General features: G+C 32.5%; 2 protein-coding genes across 4 annotated transcripts; both read right to left on the reverse strand.

Moving 5' to 3' along the window:
- Positions 1 to 9,305: 9,305 nt before the first annotated feature.
- Positions 9,306 to 13,820, reverse strand: LOC11426600 (peroxidase E5). Its single transcript, XM_003594418.4, has 4 exons — positions 10,668 to 13,820; positions 10,378 to 10,569; positions 10,088 to 10,253; positions 9,306 to 9,993 (listed from the first exon to the last, which is right to left on the reverse strand). Exons 1-4 carry the CDS (start codon positions 10,887 to 10,889, stop codon positions 9,506 to 9,508), a joined length of 1,068 nt encoding a protein of 355 aa, XP_003594466.2. The 5' UTR covers positions 10,890 to 13,820; the 3' UTR covers positions 9,306 to 9,505.
- Positions 13,821 to 15,620: 1,800 nt separating this feature from the next.
- LOC11413853 (probable leucine-rich repeat receptor-like protein kinase At5g63930) lies at positions 15,621 to 19,741 on the reverse strand. Of its 3 annotated transcripts, XM_039830393.1 has the most exons (3): positions 18,798 to 19,740; positions 16,605 to 18,590; positions 15,621 to 16,138 (listed from the first exon to the last, which is right to left on the reverse strand). In XM_039830393.1, the coding sequence occupies exons 1-3, from the start codon at positions 19,081 to 19,083 to the stop codon at positions 15,828 to 15,830; spliced, it is 2,583 nt and encodes an 860-aa protein (XP_039686327.1). In that variant the 5' UTR covers positions 19,084 to 19,740; the 3' UTR covers positions 15,621 to 15,827. The 3 variants fall into 3 exon arrangements, with proteins under 3 accessions (XP_039686327.1, XP_039686325.1, XP_039686326.1); XM_039830391.1 differs by having other exon boundaries at positions 16,605 to 19,741; XM_039830392.1 differs by having other exon boundaries at positions 15,621 to 16,120; positions 16,605 to 19,737.
- Between the last annotated feature and the right edge of the window lie 754 nt (positions 19,742 to 20,495).

The following is a 20,495-nucleotide window of genomic DNA, read 5'->3' on the forward strand; positions in this document are numbered from 1 at the left end:
AATAACTGGTGCATAAATGATATACATCCTATTTGAAGACATTTGTGTGGACATTATCAAGCCTTTTTCTTCATGAAACACTTTACAGGAATCTTTCTGAAACACAATAGTAAGATTCTTTTGTTGAAGCTGACCTATACTTAGCAGATTGTTACTTAATCCTGGCAAATAATGCACATCTGAAATCACCTGAACAATTCCTCCAATGAACAATTTGAGGTTCCCCTTTCCCATAACATGCATCTTTGAATCATTTCCCAATTTTACTGATGATCTAAAGCTATCATCAAAATCAAACAGTCATTCCTTAGAACCTACCATATGATTGCTACATCCAGAATCCAGAAACCATACCTCATCTTGAGCTTGAACTGAGTTTTGATTCTGTGCCATGAGAAGCATTTCTTCACTATCATCATATGCAGCATAGTTTGCATCATTTTCTCCCCAACTGGGACATTCACTCTGATAATGGCCCAATTTGTGACATTTGAAGCATTCAACAAATTCTTTACCTTGTCTTCCTCTTCCATGACCTCTAAATCCAGTTCTTGCACCTCTACCACGCCCATTACCTCTTCCAGATACCTTCAATGCTTGTTCTTCCTCTTTAACAAGTTGAGATCCCATTCTTTGTTCATGAACAAGAAGACTACTCTGCAACTCATCAATGGAAAGTGCTGTAACATCATTTGATTCTTCAATTGAGCAAACAACATAATTGAATCTTGATGTCATGGATCTCAACACTTTCTCTACAATTACTGTTTGCTATAATCTTTCACCATGTGCAGTCATACGGTTAACAATTGCAAGAGTTCTTGAAATGTATTCATTCACAGTTTCACCTTCTTTCATAGCAAGAATCTCAAATTCTCTACGTAAAGTTTGCAATTGAGCACGTTTTACCTTTGTTGAACCTTGATACTTCCTGCGCATGGAATCCCATATGTCTTTTGCACTATCACGAACAAGAATAGTCTCCATAATTGATCTATCAATGGATTGGAAGAGGTAGTTTTTCGCTTTCAGATCACAAAGCTTGCTCTCATCTGCAAGCTTTCTCTGCTCCGGTGTTGCGTTTGCAGGTGCAGCTGTGATTCCATGTTCAATCAGGTGCCAATACTCTTTGGAACGAAAGAGATTTTCCATTAACATAGACCAATGATCATAGAAACCATCGAACTTTGGTATTGCATGTGGAAGAAACGATGAAGATTCTGTCATAGTTGCAAGATAGAAGATGAATGTAGGTTGAAACCACCGTAACTAAATTGAAAGGCACTGTAACTAACTCTGAACCACCGTAACTGACTTTGATTCTCTCTTTCTCTCTCTTCAAACAAAACTGCGTTTTTCTTTTGAAGTGAGAGAGAAATCAGGGCCCTTCTAAGCTCCTGATACCACTTGTAAAGTTGGCAAAACAACACTATATTCTTTATTGAATGAAATTGGCTATATAGCCATTATTTACACTGCCTAGTTATACAAGTAACACTAGACTACTACTTATTCCTTACAAGGTGGTGGAGGAGATCATATCATCTCTTGCATAAGATATTGGAGGAAGACAATTAGAGTGGAGTCCAAATTAATCATACTATAAAATCCATGTTTTTGATATTCAACTTACTCGTCATATCTATTCCAATGCGGATAGTGTAAAATTCCGACCACATTGCACAACAGACCAAGACTACTATAGAAGTTACATATGATATCCTGAGTTTTTTTTATTTAACATGTGTCTTTAAGACACATTTAACAACATCTTTTATTTTTTCAATTAATGTGTTCAGTTAAATGACTCTTAATCAATATTGACGTGATATATTATATATCACACATCATGTAAACGCTGATGTGACATATATTACATATACATGCATACAATAAATAATTTCTATTAAAAAATGAATATTTTTTATTTATTGAGCTTTATTTTTAATTTTCACTTCTACATATTAATCATAAATTATTTGTATCAAGATTTTAAAGTTAATTATTGAATTAAAACACATGTTCGGTTCAATTTATATTTGTTTTGATGTAAATTTGGTTATATGAAAAATTCAAGTGATAAAAAATTATGTATTTTTAACCTCAAAATTTGGTTATATATTTTATAATTTTTTTATTTTGATAAAAATAATTTTATTCATACCTTATAAAATGAATGTTGATTATAAATAACATATGTGAACCGGTCTAAAAAAGCTCGTTGCTTGTTGGGGAAGTGAAGTGTAATGTTGATACAACAATTTTTAAGGAACAAGGTTGTTATGGGATCGGTATGTGTTTGAGAGGGGATCGAGGGGAGTTCATTAGAGCGAAGACAACTTGGTACAAAGGCATCCCACAACCCAAAGAAGTAAAAGCAAGAGGTCTAAAAGAAACGATAAAATGGATTTGATACTTTGAGGTTTTCTTTAATGTCTATAGAACTTGATTGCGATAAATATCAGTTTTCACCAAATCAAACTAATTGTTGAATCAAAAGTTTTTTTATTAATTAAGTAGACCAACTCTAAGTACACTTTAAAACTAATATGGGAATATTATGATATCGAGATATGGTGTTTCTAGTTTCATTTTTAGAAATGTTAGAAAGATGGTTGGTGCGGAATGCACTGCAACAACTAGTCAACTATGCATTGCAACAATGGTTAGTTTACTAGTTTTTCTTTTGACTGAATAATTAGTTTAGAGTTAAAATAATTCTGAAATATATAACTCCTATTTTCCAACCGCTTACCACATTACCGTTTTTACAAGTTAGCTCATTTTTGTTTTTATTTTATAAAATACTCATTTTTATATTTGCAAGTGTATATAAAAGAATGTATCATAAGTACCCTCCTTAGATAATTTAAGTTATCAAAATATTCATAAGTGTAACAATTTTGTCAAAAAAGAAAATGAAATGCAATACCCCTCAGTTTCGAGATGTTGGTATTTTTGGGAGCATAAATCAAGATAACAATCATTCTATTGAGATAAGAGCAACCATAAAAAAGATGTTAAACACTGCATTTATATAAAAATATTAAGATGTTCGGTATATGAATCTTTGAATTTATTGTTATTTTTATTTTGACAGAATGTTTCTCAACATCTATTAATCGATCTAATGTGGAACCTCTAACTCATTTGATGTGATCAATGTTATTTGAACACAACAATGCCAACATCAATGATACAAGGGACATGGAGCTGGAAAATACTTGAGTGATATTAGCTTTTGATGACTCTAGTAACAATATTAATGCACTTTAGATAAAAGAAAATGGAGGTACAATAATTAAAATAAATTATTAAAACGAGAGAGAATGATTGATTTAAAGAGAGACACGAATGTTACCAATAATGTCACTAAAATCTAATATCATTCAAGTGCAATCTCATTGAGCTTGCATAAAAATCAAGATGAGCTAAGAAATTATTAAAAAAAATATATCCAAATTCATGGGCAAACCGTATACAAGTATGGTGCGACTATAATACAACTTGTGTTCACATAGCATTTTCACACCCTGAAAGTGCTTCCACTTCCACACCATGTCAAACGAGACTCTAGTTACTATTTTCAAGACATTTTAATAAAATAATACAAAAAAGTGGACCCAATATTATAATACTTGGATTCTCATATTCATGTAAAAATTGTTAAATTTTAAAAAATAATAAACATACACTATCATTTTGGTCAAATTTCCCTAAAAAATCTTTTTGGTCAAGTTAAAAAAAAAAAATTCATGTTCATCCAACGAAAAACGATAATAATTAAAGTTCAGTCGTAAGATAAATATCATTTGAGTTTAACCGTGAAATAAATATAATTTGATAAAAATTGTTTTATCTAAAAAATAAAATTTAGATTCTTTTAAATGATTCGTCTATGGATAAAGATCATTATCAATTTGTATTCCATTGTTATATTATTAATACTTTTGCGATTGTTTAATGTACATTTCTATTCTCAAAATACGGGAGCATTAAAAAATTGAACGCTATATACAGGCCAATATCTTCTTATATATATATAGGTCAATATCTGCTGACACATGATCTCAATTATTGGTGTAAGGACGTATGCATGCTTGAATTAAATATTCAATCTACTTGCATGGAATTTGCTTCAACGATAACACTATACTTTTTTATTTTAGAGTACTAGAAAAATTAGTTGAGAGAAAAGAACTCATTACGTGTATTTTTCAGATTTTTCTATGAAGATCAGTGACTATTAAATGATGGAACGAACGTCGTATATTTATTTATACATATTATATATTATTTATTTTTAACTGTTTCTTCTTTGTAGTCACATTTTTTTGTCATATTAATTTATTTTTATTCGATTGTCGAATTAATTTTTTAAAGTTCAAATAACATTGCTTCTATAAATTATTTTTTTAGAAAAAAGAGTCTAGCGGGTTAAAAAGAAAATAAAGTTAACAAAAGAAAATCACCTGTCTCATCAAACCAATATGCATAATGATTTCTCTCATATCATATGGATGAACGTGACAATCTTTCTTTAAAGCTTGTGAAATATGTGTGCCGATATTGTATGTGATTATTCTGAGTGTCGGACGTAGAGTATATGATTTCAATTTAGTCACTTTCTGTTGGTATTTAAGTCAAAATAATAGTTTCACTTTAATCTTTGTCAGCAAAAATAATGAGTTTAATGTTAAAAATATAAGAGGTATTTTGAGATCAAATTGTAAGAAAAATGAGAACCGAAGCTCATAGATTGATTGAATGATTTAAAAGAATAAGAAGCGATAATAACATTTTTATTTAGGCTTAATTGCACTTTTGGCCTCTTAACTAATTAAAATATAAAACAGCCCCTATATATTGGAACTTTGGCAGTTTTAACCCTCAAGACGACTTTTGACTTAGTCTTCATTGACGTGGCACCCACATCCCTTAAGTGAGGTGCCACGTGTCGACCATTGTGAGAAAATATTAAACGTAAATAAGTTGTAAGAATTAAGAGTAATATTAATATTTTGTAAAAAAAAAAAAAGATTAATATTAATATTAATATAGGGATATAAGATATTCATAGAATAAATTTAAATTTATAGAAGTCGTAAATGAAAATAATTAGGTGTTTCCTTGGTCTAAATAAAGAAAATAACCAATTCTTTATTTAGACCACTAAATTTATTTATATTAAGTACAATTATTCTATTTTTTATTCTCAAGGTATAAATTACATATTTTAGCCATACAAACTCTTAAATTTAGCAGCACTACACACAATCCTTCATTACTTCTATCAATTCATTTATTTGAGTTTCTAATACCACTTGTCAATTGCCAAACATTATCACTAATACAATCTATCTCTTAGGACAAAGTCTGCTGCCACACTCTTGGAACTTTGATCAAACTTCAACCGCATTTTTCACTCATGAGATCAAAGGCTTGTTGAATTGTTTCTCATTGTCATTTTTAACGGGTGGATATTTTACCTAACCCAAACCGGAGTACCCTATATGGTTCAACCGGAGTACCCTATATGGTTCGGGTCTTGGGTTTGGCCAAACCCAACCCAAATCAACCCACTTACACCCCTACTGAACTGTGCCCTTGAGCAATTGCTATTTACGACTAATAGATAATAATGAGTAAAAATTTAGACCATTGTTGGTGGCCATCATCAAATGGAGAGAACACTAAATGTAAATAATAGCTTCATTTCTTCCAGTGTCATAAGTTCTTCAAAAATCATGACTACTACCCACATTCACTTTTTTTCTAGAGAAATACTTAGTCAAACCTCCTCTTTCATAAGTTCATAGGAAATATGTCTTAAAATGGGCACATGAAAAAGGTTTCTTTTAGTCAAGCTGAAACATATTTAACCTGTGCAATTTGAGATATATTCATCAATTCATTAGTGCAAGTTCAATGAAAATTAAAGTTTCATCTGAGGAGAAACAGAAAATCAATACATACTAAATAAGTAAACTTTAACACACTTAGAAAGAAACAGTGAGAATGGCTTTTATAAATCAGACATAAGTTTATAACTGAATGAAAGACCATGGTCACACCATATATCCGTTTAGAGAGAAAAAAAAATCCTTCAGCCATCACAATTTTGATTGAAACTACATTATAGATAGTGCCGGCATAACCAACTTTGAAAAAATGCAATCATTTCTGCCAAAACAATATTCATAAGCTAAACATTCAGATCATATATTTTACCTATAAAAACAACTTTACTTTTTAATATTACACAAAAGAATACAACTTGCTAAATGCAATGCTATACTTTTCAATACTAATTTTAAAATCACTACTATATACTACTTCACTCTCTGTTATGACACTATTTTATAGTTATTGTATTGCTTTCAATAACAATGATAAATAAATCAAGTGCTCCATTTATTTCATAGTCAATATACATACCTGATAAATTTGGTGATGAGTGTAAATTGCATAAGACCCTAAGAAAGGCAATTGAGTTGAAGCACATAAAATTTAAGAAGAACAAAAGGTATAAGAAAATAAAATAAAAACAAAAAAGGGAAGAACAATGCAATAGATTCACCTGCACACGAAACAGTAGCATGCAGAGACATAAAATTGGGATGAATTCAAGGTAAACAATTTCATTTTTGCCAACCATCAGAGCACCCAACTTGATTTGTGCAGCTTCACAAATTCTACATGCAGCTATCATCTTTTTCCACTCACCAGCAATTTTCCTTTGACGGTACGGTATAGATCCTAAAAAAAGAGTGCAGTTCCACTTGTTACCACAATCATCTATCAAAACCAAAGCCGTGGTCCTTTTATCCAGTGCAGATTCACAAAAACCATTGTAGACCAACTTCTATCAATAAAGAAAAAATAGACATAATAAGTAAGTTTGTATATAAAAGTTATAATAAAAAATGGGAGTTGACAGACGGTTATTCCAAACTGACCCAACCCAACATATACCATGGTGATCCAAGCACTGAAACGTATATCATAGAAATCACGCAAAGCGTACAATCCTTAGGTTTAGCATATACTACCTTTTCCTTTTTCAACCGCAACATCAAATTGATTGTTACATGGATCAATCAATGTTGCATAGTGATTGATATCATTACCACAACATAGGAGGCAATAACACAACATCCTATATGACTGTGAAATGTTAGCATCATTAAAAAAGAACAAAAATATAATGAAAGATCAAAGAGAAAGAAAGTACACACACACATCATTAACATGAAAACCAATGGTGTATGTTCGATATTTCACCCTGAGTTTCGTTTACATATTTATCGAGATCAGTGAACGGATTTGGATCCAATCGAGTTGCGTATTAAAAAAAATTCGCATCAGTTAGCATGGTAGTAATACGGAGATATCATTAAACTAAAATAAGCATTACTATGTAAGATAACCTTCAAACAATGCAGTGCAAGAGCGACTCAGCACTACAATCATCCATAATCGAATGACAATCAAAGTGAAACATAACTGATATGGGTTTTGACAGAAATGAATGGGAGCTGAAGTGAGAAGCTTGTTAACATTTAGACAAATAGACAAATGAACAGTTTAATGTATTGATTCAGAATTTTCTCGACCAACTTTTCATTATAAATTTCATTTCACATTCAAATAAAAAGGTAGTTCTCTTGTACCAAAAAAAAAAAATAGTTCTCCTTTCAATTTTTCACAGTAATTAACCTAAAGTCTAAAGCACACAAACATCGGAAAATCCACTACAATCAGATTCCAAACAACTATAGAGCTCAATTTTTGGTTAATAAAATACAAACAGAGAAAGAAAGCTTTCTCTTTGTAGGGTGACAGGCTAATTAGAAATTTCAAAAACAAATTGGTTAAAAAAATCTGATGTAATTAAAACAAAGTTCATGAATCATATACTTAAAAAAAAAGGTTAAATTCTTTGAGAAAATAATGAACACAATATTTGCAACCCACATACTAATTTTCTACATCGAACAATCACCCTTTCACCACCGTCTTCGATCCTTCAGATTTTGAGTCCAAGAGAAAAGGAAGAACCGATTTAGGAGTGATGTTGCTTGTAGTATGTCGTGAACCAAGAGAAAAGGAAGAACCAATTTGTTTTGTTGAAGAAAATAGGAGATTTGGTTATGAGTGTGATTTGGCCGATTTGTTGAAAAAAAAAATAGAACAAATGAAATAAGTAGGCCGATTAGTTTAAACAAAAAAATTGAACAAATGAAATAAGCATTAAGGTTAAAATAGTAAATTAAGGCATTAGGGTTTAGGTTAAAATTAGGGCTAAAATAGGATTATGTGTTAACTTTAATATATAAGAAGATAAGAAGATTAGGTGTGAGCATTAGGGTTGTTCATGAAAATAGGAGATTAGGTGTGAGCATTAGGGTTAAAACAGTAAAATTATGCAACAGAGTTTAAGTTAAAATTAGGGCTTCGGGTTAACTTTAATATACAAGAAGATTACGTGTGAGCATTAGGGTTGTTCATGAAAATAGGAGATTAGGTGTGAGCATTAGGGTTAAAACAGTAAAATTATGCAATAGGGTTTAGGTTAAAATTAGGGCTTACGAGTTAACTTTAATATATAAGAAGATAAGAAGATTAGGTGTGAGCATTAGGGTTGTTCATGAAAATAGGAGATTAGGTGTGAGCATTAGCGTTAAAACAGTAAAATTATACAATATGGTTTAGGTTAAAATTAGGGCTTACGGGTTAACTTTAATATATAAAAAGATTAGGTGAGAGCATTAGGGTTAAAACAGTAAAATTATGCAATATAATTTAGGTTAAAATTAGGGCTTACAGGTTAACTTTAATATATAAAAAAGATGAAAATATGAGATTAGGTGTGAGCATTAGGGTTATTCATGAAAATAGGAGATTAGGTGTGAGCATTAGGGTTAAAACAGTAAAATTATGTAATAGGGTTTAAGTTAAAATTAGGGCTTACGGTTAACTTTAATATATAAGAAGATGAAAGAAAGTTATCTTATATACACACAAAGCTCATAACACATATAGTAAGTCACGAATGTGCCTAGCTATCACAATTTTTTTAAAATAAAGTAAATGATATTTATCCATTCAAATTGATTTAATACATCAAATACAATCATATACTCAACATTGCTAAGAAAAAATAAAAACGAAATCATTACTTTAATATGTAAAAGTGACCGGAATACATGTCTCCAGATATGTAACATTGACGTTGAATTCATTGATTGAATTTGTAATTCAGTGAAGCTAGTCTTTCAATAAAAATCAAACAACACCGAAAATTAAACAACGTCCCACAAGACGACGAACAACACAGCACTGCTCTCATATGATGAAATCACGAGAAAAATAAACTTAAATCTATGTGAACATTACTTAATTAGATTGATATAAGGAAAAAAAGATGAAGATGATGATTTCGGGTAAAAATTGATCTCAAACCACACTTCTTTGTTAATGACTTCCAATCACCACATTTCATTTAAATTGAACTAACCATATCCCCATCAAATGATTCTGTGGAGACCAGAGCGGCAAGATCTAACTCAGAAGATTTTTTGTTAACAAAATTGCATTGTTTCCTTATTTCTCCTTTCTTTCCGGTAAGCACACCAATATTACCCATTTTAATCATTGCTTTCTTAAAGCTCTCAAAGAAAGCACTTTGGTTATTGGCAAAGTTATTAACAATGCTAGTGGTATCTGCATTTGGTGTTGAAAACAATTCTTGGTCACTTTGAAGCAAACCCTTTTTAACCTGAAGATTGTTGTAGAAGTTCTTGTCCAATGTATCAGGAGTAGTTGGGTCGAAATTTACACGGTTATTTCCAGGTCCATTTTGAGGACATTCGTTTTGCAATTGTTTTAAGTACGTTGTATCAAGAGTTGGATCAGGTTCGCCAGTATTGCTGAAGTTGTATAATCGATCAACGAATAAAGAACAACGTGCTCTCCCAAATGTGTGTGCACCTGGAATATTCAAGCATATAAGTAAATCATATACTCTTCCATCAAATGTAATATTTTTAGGTGAAAACTTCAAAACCTCATGTCATATATATACCTGAGAGTGCTACTAGATCAACCGTGTTGAGACCTTGAGCAGCAAAGGAAGATTTAAGTTGACTTAGATTGAAGAAAGGGGCTGGAAGATTTTGATTTGCGAGGGTTCGATTTGCTGTTAGACTATCCCTTCTTCCCAATGGAACGATCCAACCGGGACCTTTACTCTGTGAATATAGATTTATGTTATTTTAAGACCATATATTTTTTTAAAAGGTAAACACAAATATTATGATTTTATGTAAAACTAATTTCTTGAAACTAAAAATAATTAGCTTGACATATATGTACCAGGACGGAAGATATTCTAGCAGCAAGTGCAAGAATATCAGCACAAGAAACTGTATTAGGGCAAGCTTTTTCCACGTCTGTCTTGATACGATTCACAACTTGCAAACCTCTTATGGAGTTGATATTTGGGAGAGCTTGTAGTTCGCTCACGATAGTAGCAGTGTTGTTCAGCAAAATGGATGCATCGCAACCCTGTTTCAATAATTAATAATGTATATCATCATCAGTTTACATAATTAATAATTGTAAGCTGATAGAGTATACTAATTAAATTCATAATATATACTTACTTGAACGAAACAATCATGAAAGTGAAGCCTGATTAGAATCGCAGGCATTCGGGGCTCAATCTTAGTAAAGTTCCTAACGATTTCGCGGACAATGGAATTAAGATTTGGACAAGTTTTGCTATAAAAGGCTGGATCAAGCTGTGCATTTGAACATAAAGGTAACACTCCAAACACAACTGCAATACAACACAAAAAAGTTGCTATGAGACGAAAGGAGTTCATTTTTAGAGTTGTGTGTGTTTTGAATTATTTGCTGCTTGATTATGGCTTTATTTATAGGGCCATAAAATGACTATGGCTTGTGGTTGCCATGCATAATATATGATAAAAATAACATTAATTAATACGTAAGACGTACACACACTTGTTAATATTAAACATTTTTTCCTAAAGATTATATCAAGTCTTCAAAAAACAATAAATAAATCACAATACTATGTATAGATATATATACCAATTTAGGGTTCACGTTACCAGCTGGTGAGAATTGTCGTCACTCGAGCAACTCCATGTTATTTTGATTCGTTACCAGCTTGGGGTTTTCAAAATATTGTTAATCAACAAGACTAAGAACTGCTCTAAAAAAACAAGACTAAGAACTGTATTCCCTTTTAAAAAAAAAAACTAAGGACTATATATAATACTTTGATTAAAAATTCTTATTATTGTTACCGTTTTTTTACAATAATATTTGTAATATTTTGGTAATGAGATCGTTGTGGTCCGCCAACATGGATGAGATCGTTGGTAATGAGATCGTTTTTTTAGTCTCATAATTTCACCTCTTTGCTCTTAACTTTACCCTCAATTTACTCTCATAATTTTAACTTCACAATTTTTTTTCTTTTTAGTATTCATTTGAGGATACTTTTTACTCAATACTTCATCTTATTGTTTTAAAATTTATGTTCATGTCTTTGTTCAAAAAAAAAATTATGTTCATTTCAAATAGATTCCTATCAATATATACTAACCCAAAAAAAAATATTATGCTGAGACAAATATAGTTAACACAATCCAGAGCATCACACAATTTCTACATTCATTGAAACAATCCAAATTCACCACTAACAATGCCTGGCAATGTCCACCAGTGAGTGAGCCTCACTACCAACCTTCATGCTGGCCTATAATTGCACTCAAACTTTTTTTCTAGAAACTTAATTCCTGCTCTAAACTTTGATGCACAAACAATGGAGGACAACCTTTTTAAACAGCAACTGACTACTACCGCTTTCAGGGTTGTCTACCATCGAGGGAATTCAGTACAGACGAGGCTGTAATTCTTAGTTCTCACATTTCACAGGTCTCTACTTGAGGTTTGTAATTTTTTATCCTTTCATAGTATCTAAAACTTGAAGAGATAGTACATAGATTGTTATGCGATATCAACTTTGTTTATGTTTTGTGAATCACCTATTTTGGTGGCTCACACAATAGACACAAATTATTAAACTGGAAGGATGAACTTGTTTGCCAAACAATGCTGCTTTGAAAGCAAGCTCAGAAGATAGTCAAATGAGTTATAAGAAAACTTATAGCCTTTGTTAAACACACTCAAAATGTCCAAACATGAAACACAAATATCAACTAACTGCAAACTTAAATTTATTGCGGATGAAAAATTGTGCAATCGCAACAAGAAACAAATTAGAGGAGAGATCAAATCACATTTGTTGATTATATGTGGACTCTGTAGACAATTTCGTCAGAGCTAAATCGTGTCATAAATTGCACAGCAGTGATGGAATCAAAACACAAAAAAATAAAACTCAACCACCATGATGCAGGACAAAATTCATAAAGGCTGGTTAAGCATTTTAATGTGTTCATGAGAGGTTCATTTTGAAGACCAGAAGCATTTTATGTAATTTACAGAATCTAGGGTCTAACAGCTCCTAAGAAAATGAAGTCTCCAAGTGATAATAAGTCCTTATTGCCCTCATCTGACAGGAAATTTAGAAAATGTGGCCTCAACTAGGACACAAACTATTAAACTGGTAGGATAAACTTGTTTGCCAAACAACGCTGCTTTGAGAACAAGCTTAGAAGATAGTCAAATGAGTTATAAGAAAACTTATAGCCTATGTTTAAGTTTAACATACTCAATGTCCAAATATGAAACACAAATATCAACTAACCAGAAACTTAGGTTTATTGCGGATGAAAAATTGTGCAACCACAACAGGAAATAAATTAAAGGATGAGAGATCAAATCACATTTGTTTATAATTTGAGTAATGTTTGCATTATTCAATAACTTTCTGGCATATATGTAATTTCATAATAACCTAAACTCATTTGATATGTGATTGAGATAAGAGTAACATAATTTCTCTTATTTACGCACTAAAACTTCGAGATGGTGGGGGAAAAGTTGCAAGCACTTGTCCAGAAGTGGAGGAAGGAGGGGGAATCCGTTATCCGTCACGGTTCAATAGTCGGCTATCTCCACTTTCACCATACTATTCCAGTCTCTCCCTCTAGTTTGTTTGTCTATTTGGTGGAAGGGAGGGAAAGGAGCTGTTGGTGTCTACCGGCAGTGGAGGATGGAGTGAAGCATCCTCCGTTTGGCAGAATGTGTGGCTACCATCTTCTTGCCCTCTCTGTCTCCCCGTTGGTTAATTGCTTGTGTTTATACTAACTCTATTGCTACTATTATTTTCATAATTTTGTTCCTTATTTTGTTGTTTCTTTTTTGAAGGTATTTCCCTCTTCCTCTCTCTCTATTGTCTATGACATATAAGTGACCAAAAAGAAAATTCTTGATAAATCTTTTTTTTTGTGCCAGTTTATGTTTTCTTATGATCTTACCTTTTAGCAGTGGACTCTGTAAACAATTTTGTCAGAGCTATACTGTGCCATAAATTGCACAACAATGATGGAATGGAATGTAAGACAAGCAATCAAAACACAAAATGTAACTCAGCCACTATGATGCAGAAGGAAAAGACTCATTAAGGCTGGTTAAGCAATTCAATGTATTCATGAGAGGTTCATTTTTCATTTTGCAGACCAGAACAATATCATTGGAGTGAATGCATTTGATGTAATTTACAGAATCTAGGACCTAACAAATCCTAAGAAAATGAAGTCTCCAACCTTATTGCCTGCATTTCTACTTAACCACCAAAGTTCTAGCATAAAACTATACCGAAGAATTCAGATTCTTTAGCTTGGCTTTAGCTGAATCAAGCTGTTCTGCAAAACACAAATTTCGGGGAGAAAATATCAGCAGAACTGTTTGGCACCTTAAGCAAGCTTAAAAAAATGAAAACAATGTCAAAGGTGAAAATTCCTTACTCTGCTCCATGTTTGCTGCTGTTTGGACAGTTGTGCGAAAAAACAAGTTCCCATTTTTCTGATAGACAGTCTACAATAACAACATAAAATAAGTCTTTTATGATTGTCATCGACCCTATACACAATCATCACAAAGATTCCCCTCTATGAAGCGCGGATTTTGTAAAAGTCTGTGTCTATGCATTGATTTTGTAAAACAAAGTCTGGCTTAAAGTAAGTTGAAGATAAATTGATTTATGTTTAGGTACATGTAAAAGTGAATTTCACAATAAATTTGTGTCTAAAAAATCAATTCCATAATTGAATGCTCCAAATTCTACACGAATCAATTCCCAGAAACCAACCTAACATAACAAAACGAAAATTTGGAATACTTATTTTATCTCTAGAAGTAAAACAAGTGTAAAATTTTGAACCTAACACACAAAAGTTACTTGGCATCATCATCATCATCATCATCAGTATCAATAGTAATAAAATTGGGGTTTGGAAATAAGTGTAACCCTAAGCATATGAGAAGAAGAAGAGGTTAGTGTTACTGACTCTGGAAGAAGGAAGGGCGTTGAGTTCAGCTATAGAAACTTCATGACTTCTCATTTCATTCTTCAAATCGGAAACTGACGCCATAGTATCTGCCTGCAGTAACACCACCACACCAGTCTTCCTTCCTCCTACCTCAAACACAAAGCCGGTGGTTGGAGAGAGTCTATAGTTTCCTTTATAAATATAAAATACTTATATATATATATATATATATATATATATATATATATATATATTTCAAACAATTTTAAAGGATGGAGAGTGTATAGTTTTCTTCCTATGAAAAGAGTTAATGTCAATGAAGAGGAAATATTTTTTAATGATAATGTTTCTTTTGGTAACGAAATGCACAGTCAATTATTATTTTGATATATTAAAGAACTTTTATGGTTATTCGTTACATATTTGGAGACCAAAATAACTATTTATTTTTAAAAGAAATAACTATTTAGTATATGATCATCAACTATGAATTTCATATATATAATTTCAACATTGTTGTCATGTGATGATTTAGCACTCTAATTTTGCCCATAATATACAGTATATATGAAAATAATAGTTGAGAACGATCAAATTCCTAATAATTATATTTAATGATGATTGATGAGTTTTGACATCTTGTTAAATTAATTTATCGTCCACTAAATGTAATCAACTACATATCTCAATCAACCTCAACCATCAAAATTGTTATATTAAATTTTGCTGCGAAATTTGTGTGTCAAAATATCATTTTTATTTCTCCGATCATATTAACTCTTTTGTCTTTTTAATTTGGTTTTTTAAAAGAGAAAAAAAAAATGGCTCTTCAGTGATTTCTCCATACCCTGCTCACCATTTTTGGACTAGTTAATTATTTTATCTAATCTATGTCTTAGATAAGACACATTCTATTAAACCATCTAGAAAAATACCTTTACATACCAAACAAAACGTTCCAATATCAGGCTCAAATGGCTATTACATTGATGTAAGCCAAACTCAAGTCAAAAAGACAAACCTATTGAAGTCCACCTATCAGTGTCGTATTCGATGTCTGTGTTGGTGATTCTCGGTATCAAAGCTACATAATATCGAGAACTGTTCTGAATTTAGAAGGCAGAATAACACTGAAACCATTTATTTTATTTAGTGGATTGAGAAAGACTGGGAAATTATTATATGGCACACTGAAACAATGGAAATATGTATTATACAAGCTACAAACTCATTCAGTTACACATTTGCAAACTTATTAACCATGCATATTATATATTTTCTAATGGCTTTCAACACTTTGATGCAAATGAGAATTTTTTTTATTTCCCTTATTTAGAAGTTTTTAACTGACAATAGCTTCAGAGCATCTTCCATGGATGGCCGATCCGATGATCTGCTTCTGGTGCAAAGCATAGCAACCTCAAGAACCAATTTAATCTCTTCCATTGAACTGGCAGAGGTCACTTCATTGTCATTGTAAACTTCTCTTAGAAGAGTCTCATGTGATTTGCTGTGAATGTTGGCTGCTGCACTTGTCAACCTTCTGCCGGTTAAAATTTCTAGAATCATCTTCCCAAAATTGTAGACATCGCTGCCGAGTTCCTCTTCCATTGATTCATTGTATTCTGCCATAAAAATTAAACCTAAAATCAGTGTTGATATGGTGTTCTTTGTAAGGATGAAGGGTGGGTTTTGGAACAGGTTATTTGAGTTTATCTTATGACTTATGCAGTTGCATACACATTTAAGAGACTTTACAAAAATATCTTATAACATGTCCAACTTATTTCAATTAGCTGTTCATGATCGATTGTTAATATGGCTTACAACAAAAACAGTTTTACTACATTACCTCTTGATTGTAAAAGTAGCTTATACATATGTGCTTATATCATAAGTACTTATTATTTAATAAACACGTATATAATTAAATTGTTTTTTCAGATGCACCCTAAGGCGCGTGAATATTAGTGGTTGCATAAAGCCATGTACTTTTCATGCACTTCATAGTCTTACTCATTTTCATATAGTTAAGAATGGAAACAAAATACTTGATGAAATATCTATTAATTCTTATTCTAATACACACTGTCCAAACTTTTGTCATACCTGTTTCCTGCTTAGTTGTAGTAGGAGATGAGCCTTTACTCAACTCTATGACATGTTTGAACCCAAATTCAGCTAAATGAGGTTCCATATCTTCATCAAATACAACGTTGGTGGAATTCAAATCTCCATGTGGTATAGCTGGGTAACATTCATGGTGAAGGAAGCAAAGTCCCCTTGCAATTCCAACTATTGTTCTGAATTTACCTGACCAATCCCATTCCATTCCAATTTTCTCAGCCAAATTTCCATTTGGCAAGTAATCATACAAAAGGTAAACTAGTTGCTGGTTGTAGCAAAAACCCAACAACCTGATTAAATTCTTGTGCCTTGCTGCATTTCCTAGCCTCATTATAAATTCTGACACCAACTTAATGCTCCTTGTTTCCCATTCAATCTTCTTGACTAAAACTGTTATACCTGTTGGAAGAACTGCTTTTGTAACCTCTGTATGTTCAGCAGCAACTACGTTGAAGCTTGTCAAGACATCATTTGGTGTGAATTGTGGTAGTCCAACAAATGAAATCATTTTCCATCGACTCTCAAACCCCTTTTTGAAATGAAGTATTCCAAAGCCCAATACCATAAGGATTATTAGCAACCCTACAGAGAGTAACAGAATATGTGTAAGCTTCCAAGTGTTTGTGCTCCCTAATATTCCTACTGACTTAATACATGGTCTTAATGGAACTCCACATAGCTCTGAATTTCCAACAAATGCACTAGTGTCCATTAATTTGAATGACTTTCCTTTTGGTATTGAACCTGAGATATTGTTGAAAGACACATTGAGAAGTTTTATACTTGATGAACTTCCAAACTTTTCAGGTATGAGGCCATTGAGCTTATTGTTAGATAAATCTACACTTTCAAGAATAGGGATATCTGCCAGCTCCTCGGGTATTGAACCTGAGATATTGTTGAAAGACACGTTGAGAAGTTTTAAACTTGATGAACTTCCAAACTTTTCAGGTATGAGGCCATTGAGTTTATTGTTAGATAAATCTACACTTTCAAGAATAGGGATATCTGCCAGCTCCTCGGGTATTTGACCTGTCAAATTATTGTCAGATAATTCGATTATCATAAGAGCTTGACATTTCGAAACACTTTTTGGTATTGTTCCAGATAAGTTGTTTCTACCAAGACGAATTGTTGAAATTGATTTGCATGACTCAAATGAAGGAAGATTGCCTAAAATACCACAAGAATATGCTGAGAAATTTTGAAGTTGTGGCATAGACCAAATTTGTGAAGGGATGTTTCCTCCTAATTGCATATTATAAGAGACACTGAAATAACTCAACTGAGTAGCTTGACAAATACTTGGTGGTATGCTGCCATTGAAGTTGTTTACGGAGACATCCACCGACTTGAGTTTGGAGTTTTTGCCTAAACTCTTTGGGAGTGATCCAGAGAAGCGATTGTGAGAAATGAGAAGAAATTCTAAGGACGGTAGTTCTGCAATGCCTTCAGGTACAATGCCACTCATGTCATTCGACCCAAGACTAAGTATGATTAAGCTTTTTAGCTCTGAAAAGCTTTCAGGAATCGACCCAGAAAGCAAATTATCAGAGAGATCTAAAAATGTGAGAAGTTTTATTTTGCTGAACTCACTTGGTATTGATCCTGTTAGCTGGTTTATGGACAGAAAAAGTATTTGCAAATTGGTGAGACTGAAAAGTTCCTTTGGAATAGAACCAGATAGATTAGCATCTGCTATCTCAAGATTCTGAAGCTGACTCATATTACCTAGTTGAGGTGGAATGAAACCCTGGTAAGAATTGGAGCCAATTTCCATGCTAGTCACTGTTTTGAGGTTACCAAGTTCTGGTGGTATACTTCCTGTGAGAGAATTAGCAGCTAGAAGAAGAGACTCAAGGCTTCTGAAAGAACCATATTCAGATGGAATGCTTCCACTGAAGGAATTTCCATATAGGTTGAGAATCTTAAGATTTTCCAATTCTGAAAATTCAGCAGGTAATTGACCTGAAAAGTTGTTTTCCCAGGCATCAAATACAACCAAACTTTTGAGTTTAGAAATTCCTTTTGGGAACTGACCGGAAAAATTGTTTGTGTCTATATCTAAGCTTTTCAAGTTTGTGAGGTTGAAAATTTCTGGTGGAAGTTTACCAGAGAATAAATTATTGCTTAGATTGAAATCAATAACCTCTGTGAAGACACTGAGTTGCTTACCTGATAGTACACCACCTAGTTTCTTCATGGAAAGGTCTATGGAAGTTACATTTGAGTCCTTGTTACACTTGATGCCTGACCAAGAACATGCATAGGAACTTCCACTTTTAGCTAAGTTCCCTCCAGAGGGGACCACCCAGTCATGCAGGCTATTATCATTGTCTATAAGCTCAGATTTTAGACTTAGTAGTGCTTGTGAATAAGGATCAATTGCTAAAGATGACGATGATGATAAGATGAAAGTAGAGAGGAGATTAATGAAGTAGAAGAATTTGAAAATCTCCATTGAAACTTCGAGAGAAGAAGGAAAAGGAACAATCGTAGCTACAAAGGTGATGGTATGAGTATAATAGTAAGTTTTAAGTGTATTTTGTTTTGTGGTATGAGGACTGCATGGGTAATAGAGAAAAAGAAATGGTATTGTGCATGTGAAACAAGATAATAACTATTCTGCCAACCACAATAAGGATGCAGTTCATATTTTGTAAGGGTGTGTGTAAATTCAACAACAGATGTAAAGACTTTAATAAGTAGAGCATCTATAATGGTCCTTCCCCTAGTGTGGTGTCAAATTTTTGGGTGCTAATTCATTTGGACAGTTGTGCGAAAAAACAAGTTCCCATTTTTCTGATAGACAGTCTACAAAAACAACATAAAAAATAAGTCATTTATGATTGTCATCAACCCTATACACGATCATCACAAAGATTCCCCTTTGTCAAAAAAGAGTTGGGGGAATAACAGGGTAAAACTAAAGGAATCCCTTTATTTTTGTTCATCACTTCGGAGCAAGGAAAACAATAACAGCATAGCAAAATAATGAGCAGTGTAAACATGTGCACATGAACAATAATACTAGTTTTGTCATTTACTAAATCTCAGAAATTCTCATGTTAGTCTCAGTTAGAATGGCCAAGACACATTCCACAAACACTTGTGGAAATAGAATGGAAATAGAAACATTAAAAATAAAAGAAACATGGTATAAGTTTGTGCTTAATTCTTGCACCAAGCAATTCACTCAAATTATGCTGTTGTTTAATATCTGCAGGACACGAATTCTACGTCATATGGCGTCTGAGTTGAAATTGAATATATATCAGAAGTGATGGTTATGTGAATGTTAATGATTTACTAAACCTAAATTTCAAGACATTTGCTAATATTCCTCTACGATCCCACACTATTGATGATATTAGGGAGGTCTGTTGATCTAATATATGTTTGTATGTTTGTATGATGTTGGTTTCTGTTTTAATGAGATTCTTTTGCCTCATTATTTGAGAATCATTTTGATGAAAGTGTCAAAAATCAATATATAAAGTAAAGTCATATTGTTGATATTAGCCAGACTCCAAAATGTTGTTTATTGTTATTGTTATGAAGCATAAAAGACTGCATCGAGTTCGATGACACTTTGAACATTGAATACTACTTTACTTGTTATCCTTGTTTCATTTCCATACAAGTTTTCTTTCTTACCCTATTCATAGAAGATAGAAGATTGATTCTTACTACTCGTCTTACTCTTCAGATTATGGATTAAGAATTTAGTGATCCATCCTTTCAGCAACTCATTACGTTATAAATTAAAAATTTAGTAAATTGACTAGGAACATATACATGTTGTCTGTATTACAGACTTCGTTTGCCCGTGGATTTTAACCTGGTTCTGCCTGTGTTATGCTGCCTGAGAGA

The sequence above is a fragment of the Medicago truncatula genome, chromosome 2, assembly GCF_003473485.1.
Source record: "Medicago truncatula cultivar Jemalong A17 chromosome 2, MtrunA17r5.0-ANR, whole genome shotgun sequence".
NCBI lineage: Eukaryota > Viridiplantae > Streptophyta > Magnoliopsida > Fabales > Fabaceae > Medicago > Medicago truncatula.